Source organism: Furipterus horrens, unplaced genomic scaffold, assembly GCF_987537825.1.
Source record: "Furipterus horrens unplaced genomic scaffold, mFurHor1.1.pri manual_scaffold_3, whole genome shotgun sequence".
NCBI lineage: Eukaryota > Metazoa > Chordata > Mammalia > Chiroptera > Furipteridae > Furipterus > Furipterus horrens.
This window is the reverse complement of record NW_028327173.1, coordinates 165117684-165135863: the sequence shown is the minus strand read 5'-3', so window position 1 is coordinate 165135863 and position 18180 is coordinate 165117684. Positions and strand designations below refer to the sequence as shown.

Genomic DNA, 18180 nt, shown 5'->3' with positions numbered 1-18180 from the left:
CAGAGAAAGCCCAAACCATGTTATTTGACTTAATATGTGGAATCTAAAATACAAAATAAATGAACAAACAAAACAGAAACAAATTCAAAGATGTCAGGGAACAAACTAATGGTTGCCAGATGGGAGGGTGTTTGTAAACTGGGTGAAAAGGTAAAGGGATTAAGAAGTTCACATTGGCAGTTACACAGTAGTCACAGGGATGTAAAGTACTTTATAGGGAATATAATCAATAATACTGTAATAACTATGGTGTCAGGTGGGTACTAGATTTATGGGGGATCAGTTTATACATTATATAAATGTCCAACCACTATGCTTTATACCCGAAACTAGTATAATATTACATGAGAATATTTATTGAAAACAAACAAACAAAGAGCACTAGTAGCTTTTGGGGGCACTGAAGAGGTGGGCCAAAGTAACATCCCAAATGAAGGATATTTTGTATTCAATATCCATAGAGGCACATGAGGCACTGTGCCTCCTAAAAAAAAATTCGAGTTGGGAAGTTATTTAAGTTTATTTATTCAGGGAATAAGATAGAGTCTGAAAGACATACCCCTTTCATTCCCTTTATTCTTCTACTTTTGACTTTTTGATTCTTCATCTGTATTTCACTGAGAAGTAGGCAAAGACAAGAAGCAGTAGAAAATCAAGCCAGTATTTGTTGAGGAAACAGGATGAAATAAAATTTGAGAACTATCTATTTTTATTTATAATCTACCCCTACCATATTTATACTTAGAAAGCCAGCAATGTAAATGAATTTTGAAATAGGATTGTTTTAAACCAATACTTTTGAAGGTGGAGGCATTATCCTTTCAGCCCCTTACCTTAAAAATTTGGAAGATGTATTGCTCAGAAATATGCTATCCTAGTGACTCCTTAACTTAAAAATTTGGAAGAGCACTTGCCGATGTGGCTCAGTTGGTTGGGAGTTATTCCACAAAGCAAAAGATTGCTGGTTTGGTTCCTGGTCAGGGCACATGCATTGGTTGCAGGTTCAGTCCCAGTCAGGGTGCCTCCCAGAGCCAACCTGTTGACATGTTTCTCTGTCATTGATGTTTCTTTCTCCCTGCCTTCCCCTCTCTCTAAAAAACAAATAAATATTTTTAAAAATTTTGGAGGACATACTGCTGAGAAAAATTTCATGTTTTGAACCTTTGACTAAATTCCTAACAAAATGTAACAAAACGCTGTAAGTATGGAAAGTAAATTAAGTTAATAGATTACATTAATCACATGTTGAACATCATTTCAGAAAGAACTGTCTTTCTTGACTATTTTTAACCTAATGTAGTGTTTAAAGAAATTAACCATTGTTTTTACCTTGCTACACTTGAAAATGAAGAGGACATTTAAATTTAAATTTTTTATTTTTTAGGTGATTCGGTCTGGGCAAAAATTAAGGAAAAAGTCTACTGACACAGGCGAGAAACGTGGAGGCTGGTTTAGTGGGTTTTGGGGGAAGAAGGAATCTAAGAAAAAAGATGAAGAATCTTTCATTCCTGAAAGTAAGTTTCCAAGTCAAGTCACTTATTGTACACTGATGAGACTATATGCATTATATTTTAGCTATTTAGTTGAATTTTATTTCATAATACTTCTGAAATAAAAGTAGTTCAATGTAGTAAACGTATAGGCAAATACATCAGGCTGGTACATTTCTATGTTTATCAAATTAAAACAAAACTTTTGTTTGTTTTTGAGAAAAGTTATTTCTGTGAAATTTATAAAGTTGAAATTCAGAAATCACCACATTTAGCATTCTTAATTGTTACTTTTTACATGGATAATTAATCAGAAATTTCACTTAATTTTAAAAATACTTAGGGAATTCTAAAATTCTTATAGGAGATCTGAATTCCCTTAATGATCTCTCTGCTTTTCCTTGGTCTAAAAAAGCAAAGACATGATGTTTGTTTTAACTAGTCAAAGTAGTATATGAAAAGAAATTCTCTGGCTGCTTTTGCTTTAGTGTTTGTTTCTATTGATTTTAGGGTACTTGTTAGGTTCTTTTTTTGTATCTGTAAAACTGAAGCAACTGATTTCTTCAAATATTATCTTTTCTTTGTAGCTATTGATGACCTTATGACTCCAGATGAAAAAGATAAGCTCTTCACTGCTATTGGTTATAGTGAGAGCACCCACAACCTAACTTTACCCAAGAAGGTAATTATTTAGGTTGTCAAAGAGGTATTTTGTTTTATTTTATTGTACTATCTTGTATTAACTTGTACTATCAAATTAATTTTTGTGAGTGGTGTAAAATAGGGTTCCAGTTTAATAATTAGTTATTTTAGAACTATTTATTGAAGATACTGTCTTTTCTTCTTGAGTATTCTTAGCTCCCTTGTCAAGTATTAGTTGACTGTATATGTATGTGTTTATTTCTGGGTTCTTGATTGTTTCATTGGTTTATGTGTCTGTTTTTATCCCAGAACTATACTGTTCAAATTATTATAGCTTTGTAATATAGTTAGAAATTAGGAAGTATGATGTTCATAGCTTTGTTTTTCTTTCTCAAGATTGCTTTGGCTATTCGGGGTCTTTTGTGGTTCCATACAAATTTTAGGATTGTTTCTTCTATCTTTGTAAAAACTCCCATTGGAATATTGATAGGGATTGAGTAGAATTTATAGGTTACTTTGGGTAGAATTGACGTTTAATAATATTAATTCTTTTACTGCATAGCTTCCCATTTACATGTCTTTCTCAATTTTTTTTCATGATTTGTAATTTTCAGTGTACAGATTTTTCACCTAGGTTAAATTTATTCCTAAATATTTTATTATTTTTGATGTTATTGTAAATGGATTGTCTTCTTCATTTTTTAGATAATTTATTTTTAGTGTACAGAAACACACCTGATTTTTGTATTTTGATTTTGTATTTTGTAATTTTCTTGAATTTATTCATTAGCTCTAACATTTTTTTTTTTTGGTGGAGTTTAGTATTTTCTTTATATATAATATCATATCATCTATAAGCAGAGGCATTTTTAATTTTTTTTCCTCCTGTTTTTTTGCCAAATGTCAGGATGACAGTACTTTGATCTTCAACAGTATTTTATTTTCTTTTTCTATTTTTTCTTTTTTTTAAATCCTCACCTGAGGATGTATATTGATTGGGGTGGGGAGTGAAACCTCAATCGATTGCCTCCTGTATGTGCCTCAACTGGTGCTCTAATCGCAGCCTAGGTATGTGCCCTTACTAGAAATCAAACCTGCAAACTTCTGGTGTAAAGGAAGATGCTCCAAACAACTGAGCCACGTGGCGTGGGCTTTTTATTGAATTTATTTGGATGCCTATTGTTCTGGTTAGAACTTCCAATACTATATTGAATAGAAGTGGTAAGAGTGTGTGCCCTTGTCTTGTTCCTGATCTTAGAGGCAAAGCTTTCACCCTTTCACCACTGAGTATGATGTTAGCTGTGGGCTTGTCTGATACGGCAATTACTATGTTGAGGTACATTTCTTCTATACTCAAGTTATTGAGAGAATTTTTATTAAGAATGAATGTTGTATTTTGTTAAATGCTTTTTCTGTATCTATGGAGATGATGATGTGCTTTTTAATCTTTCATTCTATTTATGTGATGTGTCACATTTACTGATTTGCATACTGAACCATCCTTGCATCCCGAAGGTGAATCCCACTTGATTATGGTGTGTGACCCTTTTAATGAACTGCTGACTTCAGCTTGCTAGTATTTTGCTGAGAATTTTTGCATATATTTATCAGTGGTATTGGCCTGTGGTTTTTGTTGGTGCTAGTGTTCTTTTCTGGCTTTGGTATTAGGGTGATGCTGGCCTTGTGAAATGAGTTTGGGAGTGTTCCCTCCAATACAATTTTTTGGAAGAGTGTGAGAAGGATTAGAATAAATTCTTCTTTAAATATATGGTAGAATTTACCAGTGAATGCATCTCTTTGAAGGCTTTCCTTTGTTTGGAGGTTTTTGATTACTCATTGAATCTCCTTACTCATTATTAGTCTGTTCAGATTTTCTATTTCTTTCATGACTCAATCCAGTTTGTTCATGGATAGTTTTTCATAGAAATCTCTTGTAGTTTCAGTTGTAATGTCTCCTCTTTCATTTAAAAATTTTACTTATGTGTGTTTTCTCTCGTTTTTTTCTTGTTTACCTAAAGGTTTGTCGATTTTGTTTGTCTTCTCAAAGAACCAACTCTTGGTTTCATAATTTTCAATTTATTTCTGTTCTAATCTGTATTGTTTCCTTTTCTTTTCTAACTTTAGACTAAGTTTGTTCTTTTCTAGTTTCTTTAGGCATAAAAGTAGATTGTTTGGAATTTTTTTTTTTTTTTCTTGATGTAGGTGTTTATTCCTATAAACTTCTCTGTTAGAACTTCTTTTGCTGCATCCTGGAAGTTTTTGGTATGTTGCGTTTTTATTTTTATTGGTTTTGTGATTTTTTTTTTCCTTTAGGTTACTTCTTTGATCCATTGGTTGTTTGGGAGTGTGTTGTTTAATTTCCATGTACTTGTGAATTTTGTAGCTTTCCTCCTATTAATTGATTTCTATTTCATTCGATTGTGGTTGGAAAAGATACTCTATATAAATTGTATCTTCTTGAAATTTTTGAGACTTGTTTCTTGCCTAATATATGGTATATTCTAGGAAATGTTCTGTGTGAACTTGAGAACAGTGTTTATTCTGCTGCTGTTGGATGGAATGTTGTGTGTATGTTTCTTAGTTTCCTTTGGCCTATAGCACTGTTCAAATCCACTGTTCACTTATTGCTTCTCTGTCTGGATGATCTATCTGTTGTTGAGTGTCAACTATTGAAGTTCCCAACTAATACTGAAGGCTGTTTATTGCTCCTTTAATTTTTTTATTTAAAAAAAATTTTATTGACTTTATTGGGGTGACATTGGTTAATAAAATTATATAGGTTTCAGGAGTACAATTCTAGAATACATCATCTGTAAATTGTATTGTGTGTTCATACCCAAAGTCAGGTCTCCTTCTGTCACCATTTATCTCCCCTTTATCCTCTTCTGCATCACCACCCACTGTTGTCTGTGTCAGTCTGTTCTCTGTATTTATGAATCTATTTCTATTTTGTTTGTTAGCTTAGTTTGTTCATTAGATTTCACATATAAGTAAGATTTCCCTCCCCTTTTTTCTTCTTTTTTTTAAAACAGCTGAGTAGTATTTCATTGTGTAAATGTACCATGGCTTTTTTTTATCCTCTCGTCTGCTGACGGGCACTTGGGCTTCTTCCAAACTTGGCTATTGTAAATAATGCTGCAATGAACATAGGGGTGTATATATTCTTTTGAGTGTTTTGGGTTTCTTTGGATATGTTCCTGGAAGTGGATCGCTGGGTCATAGGCAGTTCCATTTTTTATTTTTTTGAGAAAATTCCATACTGTTTTCCACAGTGAACTGAGTCAATCTGTATTCCCACCAGCAGTGCATGAGAGTTCCCTTTTCTCCACAGCCTCACCAACACTTGTTGTTTGTTGATTTATTGATGACAGACATTCTGACAAGTGTGATTTATCTCATTGTGGTTTTAATTTGCATTTCTCTGATGATTAGTGATTTGAGCATCTTTTCATATGTCTTCCTTCATTAGGTCCTCTACCCATTTTTTAAATTCTGTTGTTTTTTTTTTTTTTTTGGTGTTGAGTTTCGTAAATGCTTTATAAATTTTGTATATTAACTCTTTGTCAGATATATGTTTGACGAATATGTTCTCCCATTCAGTGGGTTGTGTTTTCATTTTGTTGATGATTTCCTTTATTGTGCAAAACATTTTTAGTTTGAGGTAGTCCCAATTGTGAATTTTTTTTCTCTTGTTTACCTTGCCTGAGGAGATAGAAAAAATATTGCTATGAAAAATGTCCAAGATTTTACTAGGTATGTTTTCTTCTAGGATTTTTATGGTTTTGAGTCTTATATTTAAGTCTTTAATCCATTTTGAGTTTATTCTTGTGTGTGTTTTAGTTCTGTTAGTCTACGTTTAGGTGCTCCAATGGGTGCAGAAGTATTTACAATTGTTTCTATATCTACTAGATGGCTAGACCCCTCTGTCATTATATAATGGCTTTCTTTATCTCTTTGAACTATTTTTAAGTCTATTTTTTCTGACATGGCTGTAGTTAACGTCTGTTTTGTTTTTTTGATCACTGTTTGTTTGTAATAGATTTTCCATCCCTTCACTCTCAGCCTATGTTTGACCTTTAAGCTAAATGGAGTCTCTTATAGGCAGCATAATGTTGGATCTTATTTTTTTTTAATCCATTCTCCATTCTCTGTGTTTTGATTGGAGAATTGAATTTATTTACATTTAAAGTAATTATTGATAACTAAGGACTTACTATTGCCATTTTGTTAATTGTTTTCTATTTTGTAGATACTTTAATCTTACTTCTTCTCTTTCTATCCTCCTGTGTGGTTTGATGAGAATCATCTCCCTGGTTCTCTGCCCTACCTCAAGTCTTGACTTAACAATTTTTGGGTCAGGATTTTTTTAATGTCTTATTAACTTTCCAAAGCCATCAAGCAAATGTTAGTTATATATTGTCCAGTTTTTGAGCCCAAGGATTGATCTGAATTAGTTTGCTTTAGTGAAAGCTGGCATAAATCTTTATGCCACAAACTATTTTATCAAGTTGCATTTTTATTTAAGAGAAATTAATTTTGGATTTTGTATATGTCCTATTTGAGCAAGCAATTTGTATTGAATTTTCCAATGTTATTTTTTTACAGTGAGCACACTGATACAGAAACTTACCATACTGTTTTATAGATCACTATATTTCAACAACTAAAAATAAGTAAATTACTAAGTAAGGGAATAATTACTTAAACTTTAACAATTTTCATTAATTCTTTTGTTTAGTATGTTGCTCATATAATGACACTGAAATTAGTAAGCACCTCTGTTACAATAAGAGAAAATAAAAATATCCCAGAAATACTAAAAATTCAGATAATTGGCCTTGGCACCGAAGTATCTCAGCGACCAGGAGCACAAGCACTTAAGTAAGTTTTTAAAAAGTTATTACAATTTTTATTTTTTGTATAACTTTAGGTCCCCCAAATGTAGTGTTATTTAGTATTAAAGACTGATTAATAGTAGTCTTTCTCTAATTTTTGTGTGTGTGTGTGTTTGTCAAGATAGCCATTTTATATTTGAGTTTGTTTTGTTATGGAATTACATGATGAGCTCATAATTTGTTCTACACTGTTTTCAAAAAGTTTATGCTTAGTTGACAAGAGAGGTTATTTAAAAAGTTAATAATTTAATATCTGTATAGCATATCAGAGAGCTCCTAAGTGAGAAGGTACTGTAAAATTAAGTACCTTATTGTTAATGCTACACAGGTTCAGTTGTGGAAGAGAAAAACTTGACCTGTGAGAACTGGGGCTTAAGCTAGCTGAATGGGAAGTACTAGGAGAAGCAGGGAAGAGGTAGGAGAGCGTTCAGGGTTGCTTGAAATGGGGATATGAGTCCCATGAGTTAAGGATAGTTTATATTCATGCCACAGTGATTGAAACTTCTACAGTGTTCTAGAATTGGCTAGATTGGTTTTTTATGTGGATGACAAAGACAAAAACCCACCTCAGATTGTGGGGGTTATTGAATGCTAGTCTAAGAAGTTTGGACTTCAACTCTGAGTAACGGGCATGGTCGAGGCTCTCAGTGGAGTATTTTTAAAGGAAAAATTATGTTTTAAACCATCATTACAAAGGGTTTTGTTTATATTCTTTTTTCCTTTTTGGATTGTAGGGTGGAAGCAAAATTAGAACACTGGTACATAACAGGTCTGAGACAGCAGGATACTATACCATCACTTGTGGCTTCCATTGGTGATACTGCATCATCCTTGCTTAAAATTGAATTTGAAACCAATCCAGAGAATAGTACTGCTGACCAAACTCTGGTTGTTCAGTCTCAGCCTGTGGAGGTCATCTATGATGCTGTAAGTGCAAAGAGAAAGTGAATCTTTATTAAACCCATCTTATATGTGTGAATAGTTTTCTTTTTCTCTTTCATATTTATTTACTTAGCAGCCAAGTTTACTAACACTTTTTTTCCTCTTTTAAAAGCAGTACATATTTATCAGTTAATTTTGATTTTTTTATATGCTACAGATTTTTTTCTGCTGTAAGATGTATTTATTTATGCTTATGTCAAATTTTTAAAAACTCGAATCTCTATTTAAAAAGTCTGTGTTTATTGTACCAACTACTCCCAATCATTAACATACTGGCTTCCTACTCGTTTATTTTTGCTTATTCTCCTTTTCCCCACAATGTTTGGAACCAACTCAAAGAGCCTTAGAAGTGATTGAAAGAATTTTATATATTGTTTACATTGGAAGAAAACATTGACATTTAGATTTTGTTGAAAGTGCTGGCTCAAGTCTGTAATAATAGCTTCATCTTTTACACAGACTCTCTTAACTCCTCTCAAGCTAGCCACAGAATGGGCATGGTCCACTACTCATTGCATCACTTGCAAGTTGGCCCGCCTTTTGATACCCCCGACTTATTTTTACTTTGTAGTTTAGAAGTAGATTCACATTTTGGGTACATTCACATTGTTGTACATCCAGTCACCAGTACTGATTCCATCTTGCAAAATGTCTGATGTTTTACACTCAAGTTTTGGATGTAAGGGCTCAATAGCTTTCTTATTACTTTCTAAACTTCAAAGTGTAGCTAATTGGAGGCTAAAACTAGAGACACCACAGAACATATTTAAGTACTTTCACTCTAGAGGCAGATACAGTAAGGCAGAATATCTTTGGAGGTACCTCCTCAGTTCAAGCCCTGTTGTTTAGAATTAAGTAGAAATTTTAAAGTGTATGATGTAGAAAGTACTGTGTAAAATATCCTTGTATTTTCAATTGCTTTACAGAAAACCATTAATGCAGTGGTTGAATTCTTTCAATCAAATAGGGGATTAGATCTTGAGCAAATAACATCTGCTACATTGATGAAGCTAGAAGAAATTAAAGAGAGAACAGCTACAGGTAAAGAATTTGCATCAACTAAATGCTCAAAATTTTGTGTATTCTAAGGTAAATATTGTATTGAAACAGTATAGGCTGCTTTTTTTCTTTGTTTTAAATTCAGGCTATATTATACAGTGGAATTGCCTTGTGTGTACATGGCTTACCCAAAGTCAAATATACCAGCAGCTCGACTGGCTGAGAAAGAATAATATGGGGCAGAGATGATTCTCTCTGCCATCACCTTTAAGAACCTGCACCTAAGAATGAGCTTGAGGTGGAAGACAGCCCTCTCAGTTTTTGAGAAACTATGATACATAAGATACATACTTTTGTACAACGTTGCCTCTGAACTGAAGCTAACTATATCTGCTTGCTTAACTAAAGAAATAATGCATTATTCTACCTCTAGTTAAAGAACTAGCTATGTTGGGTTTACTGGACTGTGCTAAGATATGATTGATTGTTTCCCATTGGCCATACACAATTTCACTTTTCATGCTGAATTGAAAATGTAATCTGTGAGAAGTATCCTTCATAATATTTTCAGTTGATATTGTTAATAATACAATTACATATGTCAATTGACCATCTGATCTTTCTTTTTTTTTTTTAGGACTTACGCATATTATTGAGACTCGAAAAGTCCTCGATTTAAAGATCAGTCTGAAGCCTTCTTATCTGATAGTTCCACAGACAGGCTTCTACCATAAAAAGTCAGATCTTCTCATTTTGGATTTTGGTACATTTCAGGTAGGTATATATACATTTCTATCTGTCCATTTTTGGTCAGCTTGATACCTAGCTGTGTGATTGTTTGCTTTTTCCCCCTCAAACTTACTTAAATCTAGACTTATTTCTTCTTTGTATTTTATCAAGCCTAGCCTAGATTATTTTATTTACATTGTATGGCTATTAGAAAACAAAAGAAAACCCTAAAAGTTTTTTGACCTTGAGGTGTGGATTACTATTATCTTTTTGTAAAGGGAGAGAAGCACTCATAGTTTTCAGGCACTCCTAGGTTTCCAGAATTTAGTTTCAGAGTATTATTTGTTAATATTTATATTTTGACAATATGAAATGATACACATATGAATATATGTTTGTTAAACCACTGTCAGCAGCTAGATAGAGTAAGAGGCTATTGAGCCTCATAGAAATCCAAGCCTCTGCAAAAAAGTTAAGGTTTCAAAATACTTAGTCCTGAATTAATCCTTGCTTCTATGGAAGATGGAAAAGGAAGTAGAGATTGGAGCTGAATTCTAATGGACTGGTTGTTCTAGGTATGTACTGGGGAGAAGGAGTAATAAAATATGCTATTTTCATTGTGAAGAATTTAAGATAGGTAGTAGGGGAGGTGAGCCATAAGTGGCAATAACTCCTAAAGCCAAGAAGAGTTGCGTATGTAGACAGGTTAATTTGAGATAGACAGCTGTGTAACTATTAGTTAGTACAGATGTGCTGAGTAATGTATTAAACATAAGAGAGATGTGTGCTGAAATTTTACATTTCTAATAAAATATTGGCAAATTATCAAAACTAAGCAAGATATGAATTTATTATGGATACTGTTTTCATTTTAGTTAGCTTTTAAGAAAACACAACTGAAGTATGTTGTTGATTTGTGTACTTTTCTGTTAAAAATATTGAGATTTTTTTCCCTCCATTTTAGCTTAATAGTAAAGATCAAGGTTTGCAAAAGACTGCTAATTCATCTCTGGAGGAACTAATGGATAAGGCATATGACAAGTTTGATGTTGAAATTAAAAGTGTGCAACTACTCTTTGCAAGAGCAGGTAATATGTAGCTCAGTTTTTAGGATCTTGAAATTATGTTGAGTAGCTTTGGTAAATATATGTGTATGTGCATGTGTATCAGCTCTGGTGACATTTGAACACATATCCTGTTGGTTTATTAAGAAAATCAAACAGGAGCCTATCAGTGCAAAACCTTGTCACAGTTACAAATAGAGATTAAAAATTTGACTGTTCTTCTTAGAGTATAGTACTTAGAACTCTTTTTTAATGTAAGTATAGTCATTGCCATTTTTTTTCTTTTCTTTTGTAATGTGACTCTGAAACTACCCAGAGCATAAAAAAGAAATTGCAGTTGGCTCAATTCCTCTGTCCCAGTGTTTTGGGGATGTCTCAATGTTGTTTTCCCTTGCTGTCTTTATTTTTAAATATTTTACTATATTAGTCTAGTGTTTATTTCTGAGAAGTATGGAGATAGTCTTAAAACCTAAGTGTAATTAATTTATTTTCCAAAAGCTTTGGTGTTTTCTGCTGCTTAATATTGCTGGTTCTCTATACTTCTTTAGTTTCTAGAAGCAATAAATATTCACTAAATATACTCGAGTTTATCACTTTGTAGTAGGGCATTAAGGGAAAGAAAAATGTTTGTAGAATGTACACTTCTAGTGTGAGTAATGAGATTTAATAAAATGTAATATATAATGCTCTTCCTAGTTTTTGTATAATAGCATATTAATTCCTTAAAGGGAAGAACCTACACAGACCATTAAAATTGCCTTTTTTGTTATTTGTACTTAATAAAGATTGCTTGAATTATAAGTGGTAAAAGGTGTTCAGTCATTGCCATCAGTTAAAATTATGTGTTGGATCCTGTTAGTCATTGGAAAGTCTGTTTTGTGGACCTTCCTATTTTAAGAAAAGTAATCATTATACTTTTTTGTTCTGAAAACTTTCATGGTAAAACTTAGTTTTTCTTCAGAATTGTGTGCTAAACTAGTGTAATTGTACTTAGGGATTGCAGAAACCTCTTTTTCTGTCATTTTTCCCCCCATTTTTTCCCTCTTTTTCACTTCAACAACCACACTGATCTCTAATTTTGTAATCAAGGCAGTGAATTTCTAAGCTTTTCCTGTTAGTTATATAAACATCCTTCAAACAAATACTTGGAATTATTTTTATATCACAGTCTTTAACTCCTGTCAATCTGTGTTTAAAAAAATATAGGTTATTTAACATATGCTAAAAGAAGTAAAAGTTGACATTCATTGAATATGTTTATTAACTTTTTTAATAAGAGTATTTTTCCACAGAATATTTGGTGATCTAAAAAATAATTAATAAATAAAAAGTAGTCATTATTATTTTTTTTTTTTTAAAGAGGAAAACTGGAAAAGGTGTCGATTTCAGCATCCATCAACTATGCATATTTTGCAACCTATGGACATTCATGTTGAGATGGCCAAGGCAATGGTAGAAAAAGACACTAGAATGGCCAGGTAATGGATACATGTCCTTTATATTATAAAATCAGCAAGATGGAATATGTCTATATCAGTGTCTGGATTTTAAGAAAGAAAAGCTGCATTTCTGAAGAACAGAAAGATGCAATTATTTTACAGCAGAAGTACAGTAGTTCCTCTCTATATCGTGGTTCACTTATCGCAGCCTCATGGTATCGTGGTATTTTTTAAAATATTATATTTAATTATTTATTGCTGATTTTTTCGCTACATCGCAGGATTTTGTGGTACTGTATATGTATGTTGTTAAAGTTACGTAGGTTTAAGAGTGAATATGTTTAAGAACATAGTGTTTATAAAAGTGTGGAAAACGTTAATAAGGGAGTGGCAAAGGTTAATAAGGGACTAGGAACGGTTTATAAGTGTGTGGGAAGGGTTTATAAAGCCTTGAAATATATATAAATACTAAAATAAATGTAAGGTTCTTTGCGGATTTTCACCTATCGCAGGGGGGTCTAGAATGTAATACCTGCGATAAGTGAGGGAATACTGTACATTTAAAAAAAATGTTTATTTGATTTATATGTCACCTCTCTTTACATTCTGTAAAAGTTGGTTTTCCTTGCATTTGAATGGATCAAATCCAAGGTCCAATATCAATGAAATAAAATCTTCAAAAATTAGAGGTTTTTTAAATTATGAAACCATATAAAATCTTGACAATAAGGGAATGAAAAGTAGATAATCGTGAAGTAGTGTGCTGCCTTCTTAAAAACAGCTTTATTGAAGTATTATATTCAGTAAGCTGCATCTATTTAAAGTGTACAATTTAGTAGATTTTGACCTATTTATATATATTTATATATCTATGAAACAATCACTGCAATCAATATAGTGAGCATATTCATAATCCCCCAAAGTCCTTGTGCCCCTTTGTATTTCCTCCTTCCTATCCCTACCTGCCCACTTTTCTCTCCTCAGTTAATGGACAACATTGATCTGCTTTCTGACACTATGAATTTGTTAAAATTGTCTAGAATTTTGTATAAATAGAATCATCACAGTTTGGTTTCTTTCATTTTGCATAACTAATTTGAGATCCATTCATGTTGTTTGTATCAATAGTTCATTATCACATGGCTGTTAAACCAGCCTTGCATTACTGGATATTGTTGAGTTTGGTTTGCTAAATTTTGTTATGATGGTTTATGTCTTATTAGGGATATTGTTCTGGGATTTTATTTACTTTTTTTGGCATCCAAGTATCAGGGTATGCTGGCCCCACAGAATGAGTTTTCTGGCAGAATTGGTATTATTTCTTCCAGTGAAGCCATCTGGGCCTGGACCTGGAATATTCTTTTTTGGGGGGATGGTTTTAACTACAAATTCAGTTTCTTTAATAGATATAGATTTAATCAGATTATCTTTTTTTGACTGATCTTTGATAGTTTGTTGTAAAAATGTTTATATTTCTGTATTATTGTATTAATGCATGTAGCCTGTTTAGTGATACTCTCTCTCACTCCTGATGTTAGTAATTTATACCTTTTCTTTTTTTTTCCTAATTAGTCTAGCTAGAGGTTTATCAATTTTATTGATCATCTTCTGAAGGATTCATCTTTTGGTTTTAGTTATCTTCCCTATTGTGTTTGTTTCTTATTTCATTGATTTCTACTCTCACATTTCTTATTTTTTTCCTGCTTCTTTTGATTTCATTTGCTTTACTTTCTTAGTTTCTTAAGACAGAAGCTGAGGCCGTTGATTTGAGACCTTCTTTTCTAATACAGTATAAGCATTTAGTACGGTAAACTTTCTTTCATTATTGCTTTACTGTGCTCTGTACATTTTGAATCTCTTCAGTCAGTAAGCTGGGGTATTTGTAGGACTTTCCTCATTTGTCTCCCATCTTTCAACTGTCCTCTGTTGACTGATGTTCAATCTCTTTGAAATCATTGCTTGATATATTTTGTTCAGTTTTCTAGCTGTTTTAGATCGGAGGGTTAGTCCAGTCCTTCTATTTTTGATACTTTTAGTTTTATGTAATACTTCAGAAATAATAAGGAAGCATTTTATGTTTTTGTAGTGCTTTTCAATTTACAGAGTACTTTTGCAGAAAGGTCAATCTCTTCAGGTAAGAACAGCCAATTCAACCCTGTGAACATTAGTGATTTGTGCATTGTAAAGAAAAATCATTCTTTAGTTAGTGTTTGGGCATCCGTCAACTCAGGGTGTTTGCAGCTTGATTAGGAAGTCAAAGATAAACAACATCCTGGTAGAGCTTTATTAGCAGTGAGCAGCTGCCACAAAGCTGTTGAGACACACAAACCTAGGCAATTAGGTTGAATAGGGAAGCAGAATAGAAGTAGTTGCTGAAAAGTAAGCAGTAGATGAAAGCACAATAGTGATTTAGCTGTGAGCAAAACAGATGTCCTCAATGAGTTTAAATTTTAATCAGACTAGACATAAACAAATATACACATTATATGTCAGATGCTAATAAGTACTATAACAGGAAATAAAACAAGGGGATATCAAGAGTGATGAGGCAGATACTCTTTGATGTTTATAATGAGAAATCTCTGATACCAGAAATGTTGAAGTAGATAGTATTTTAGGTTTTAAAAAGTAGACAATTGTGTTTGAAAATATTTTCATAAAAATTACTTAAAAAGAGTTGACTTCTTAAGAAGGATGCATTTAAATTATCTGGAAACTTGGTTTACATAGAACTTTCTATTCCCTCAGTATTGACAAAATGAGGCATTAATGTCATTAGATTAAAACATGTCCAAAGTAACTTTGATTCCACAATGTAGTCTCTTCTCTAATCTACAATCTACCCCCCACCCCAAATGTAGAGAAACTAGACCTTATAAACCTTATCACTGAATTGTATTTTTAGATTTAAAGTATCAGGAGGGCTTCCTTTGATGCACGTGAGAATTTCTGACCAGAAGATGAAAGATGTACTATGTTTAATTAACAGTATACCCTTGCCACAGAAATCATCTGTCCAGTCTCCTGAGAGACAGGTAAATGGCTGTAATAAAAGTGCTAAATCTCTTTACATTTGTATTTATGATGAGTTCTTTTTAAGCATTCTGTGAACTGTTCTATTTTTCCATATTTTTAGAGTCTGTTTTATTTGGCATACTTTTGAGGTTTAATTTTTTTTATTCTATCTGTATACAACTGCATATGACATTGTAAATAACGATTGTAGCCTATTTTCACTATTGTTTTAGAGTGGTAGTAGAAAGTCAGTTTTAGGGAAAAAAGGAAACAAAAATAAACAAATGAAAGGAAAAATTCTTTCAGATTTATGAAATGTATTTTAAGTAAAACTGGATGTAGGTATCTTTATAATGTGGCAAAATGCAGTGTGATTCGTGTAAAATTTACTTATATGTTAGACTTAAAATTTCGAGATCACTAACTGTAATTGAGCTTTACAACCTAAAATAAATGTTGGATTTTCACACTTTGAAATGAAGTTTGAGAGAGCCAACTAATGCTTATACCATTTTCCAGGAACCTGTAATAAAGATGCAGTCTATATTGTGATAGATAGCAACTAAATGAAAGAGAATGATAAATAGACTCATCTACTAGAGTTGTACATTGTTTTGCCCTTAAAACTTTAGGTAGTAGTCTTAATAATTATTAAATTCCTGTCAACCACTATTTAGATGATTGCATAGTGTACTTTGATGGAAGAGTTGTATATTGTATGTATATGTGTCTTTCCATCTCTCTCTGTCCTCTATTACTTTTTCAGTATTTGTGTTAAGTATAATTAATCCTGTTAAATTAGTATGTTAAGAAAACTTTTTGTATTATTTGTTAGGTATCCTCAATTCCTATTATTTCAGATAGGACAAAAGGTCTGCTTGGTACATCACTGTTGCTAGATGGAGTGGAATCAGGTAAGGAAAGTAATATGTTCTTATTAAGTCAGGCCTATATATTAGTATGTAGAGCCCCGACTGGGTGGCTCAGCTGGTTGGACCATCGTCCCATGTACCAAAAGGTTATAAGTCAGTCCCCGGTCAGGACACATACCTAGGTTGCGGGTTCAATCCCCCGTCATCAGGGTGCATATGGGAGGCAACCAGTTGATGTTTCTCTCTCACATGGATGCTTCTCTCTCTCTCTCTTTCAAACTTATGAAATGTATTTTAAATAAAACTAGATATATAAATCTTTATAATGTTGCAAAATCAATGAAAGCATGTCTTTAGGTGAGGATTAAAAATAAAATTAGTAGGTAGAGATACAATTTCCAGAAAATAAAGGAATTTTGAAAGTTATAGTAATTTACTGGTTTTAGTTTTAGTTGCACTACTAATCAACAGCGTGACTTTGAGTCACTTTTTCCTTTAAGCCCAAGATTAAAAGGATTTTTGTGAATGACAATGCTTAAGATTTTAAATAAGCTGCTTTTTTTCCCCCTCCAATCACTACCTGATTCTTTTCTCTAGCTCTGGCCTAACTGATCTCTTTTAATTTTGAACTGGAATATAAGCTTTAAGAGGATAAGGACCATGTCTCTCCTTGTCACTATGGTGTCCTTAGTGGCTGGTAGGGATTGCTACATTATTGGTGATAACCCAGTAAATAGTTTATTGAATATTGAATGAATGAACTAAAGTGAAAAACATAGGGAAGTTTGGTTTTATTTATGCTTATCACTTGCCAGGTTGACTTACTTTGTGAGACTTAGAAAAACATTGAAACTATTGGGTTGGCCAGAAAGTTATTTTTGTTTTTTCTGTAGGGTAGCTCTAGTAGTGCTTCCTTGTCTTTAACCTCATTTGAAACAATTTTGTTAGATTGTATTGTGACAGCTGTCATATCAGCATGCATTTAAAAATAACTTACCACAATGGTGAATTTTTTGTGCAGCCGTTTTAGTATTGAACATGGAAGAAAACATGCAACATTTTTGACATATTATGCTTTATTATTACAAGAAAGGTAAAAACACAACCAAGACACACAAAAAAAATTTGTGCAGTGTATGGAGAAGGTGTTGTGACCAACTGAAGATGTCAAAAGTGGTTTGCGAAGTTTCTTGGTACTATTGGCATTTTGGCCAAATAATTCTTTGCTATGCGGCTGTCTTATGCATTCATTGGGAGGAGTTTAGCAGCGCCCCTGGCCTCTACCCACTAGAAGCCAATAGCAGGAGATAGCTGACATACTCAGAATATCTAGATCAGTAAAGTTATTGGTGAAAATGAAAAGTGTGTCTTTCTGTTTTATGGAGAAAACTAAATGGGCTTTTGGCCAACCCAATATATTCTGATTCTGAATATTATATCTAATAAGTGAATTTTATTTTTGAGAGATTTGAATGTTTTTATGCAACTTTCAGTGGACATTCTCTCAAGTCAAATGATTGTCTTCTTGCTTTAGAGTCTGATGATGAGTATTTTGATGCTGAAGATGGAGACACACAGACTGGTAAAAGTATGAAAGGATTAGAACGAAAAAAAATTGCAGAGGTTCCAAATGAGGAGCTCATTAATCTTCTACTTAAGTTTGAAATTAAAGAGGTATGCATATTTATTTGTCTATAAACAAATATGTTCTTATAACTGTCCTTATAAACTATCTCAAACATTAAATATATATATATAGTGGTATATTCTATCTCCCTCGTGTTTCTTATTGCTGCCTTATATTCTAATGTGCATCATGTCCTAAAATATGCCAGAAATACCTGATTTTAGTTGTATATACAAATCTAAGTGTTATTGGTATTTGTTTAAAGAATTGTTCTCTACCATTAGCGTTTTTGACTTCTCTTTTTCTCTTGTACTCCTATCCAAATTACCCCTTTGACTCTTAACTTCACAGACAGCCACGTGATTGCTCTTCTCTTCCACTGCTGCTGCACTGTCCAAGTCACCATCGTCTCTTGCTTGAACTATTCAGTAACCTCTTTATCTGTTCTCTACAGCAGCCAGAGTAA

The 18180-nt window shown here is 32.7% G+C and overlaps 1 protein-coding gene across 4 annotated transcripts in view; it reads left to right on the top strand.

The window, feature by feature from the left end:
* VPS13C (vacuolar protein sorting 13 homolog C) overlaps positions 1-18180 on the top strand; it is a 182807-nt gene that overhangs the window by 56879 nt on the left and 107748 nt on the right. For all 4 annotated transcript variants that reach the window (XM_090270692.1, XM_090270691.1, XM_090270694.1 and 1 more), the window contains 11 exons: positions 1385-1514; positions 2078-2172; positions 6871-7013; positions 7762-7954; positions 8896-9010; positions 9606-9742; positions 10662-10785; positions 12122-12239; positions 15106-15235; positions 16051-16129; positions 17622-17761. In XM_090270692.1, the coding sequence (XP_090126818.1) occupies positions 1385-1514; positions 2078-2172; positions 6871-7013; positions 7762-7954; positions 8896-9010; positions 9606-9742; positions 10662-10785; positions 12122-12239; positions 15106-15235; positions 16051-16129; positions 17622-17761 (1404 nt within the window). The remainder of the gene's footprint in view (positions 1-1384; positions 1515-2077; positions 2173-6870; positions 7014-7761; positions 7955-8895; positions 9011-9605; positions 9743-10661; positions 10786-12121; positions 12240-15105; positions 15236-16050; positions 16130-17621; positions 17762-18180) is intronic.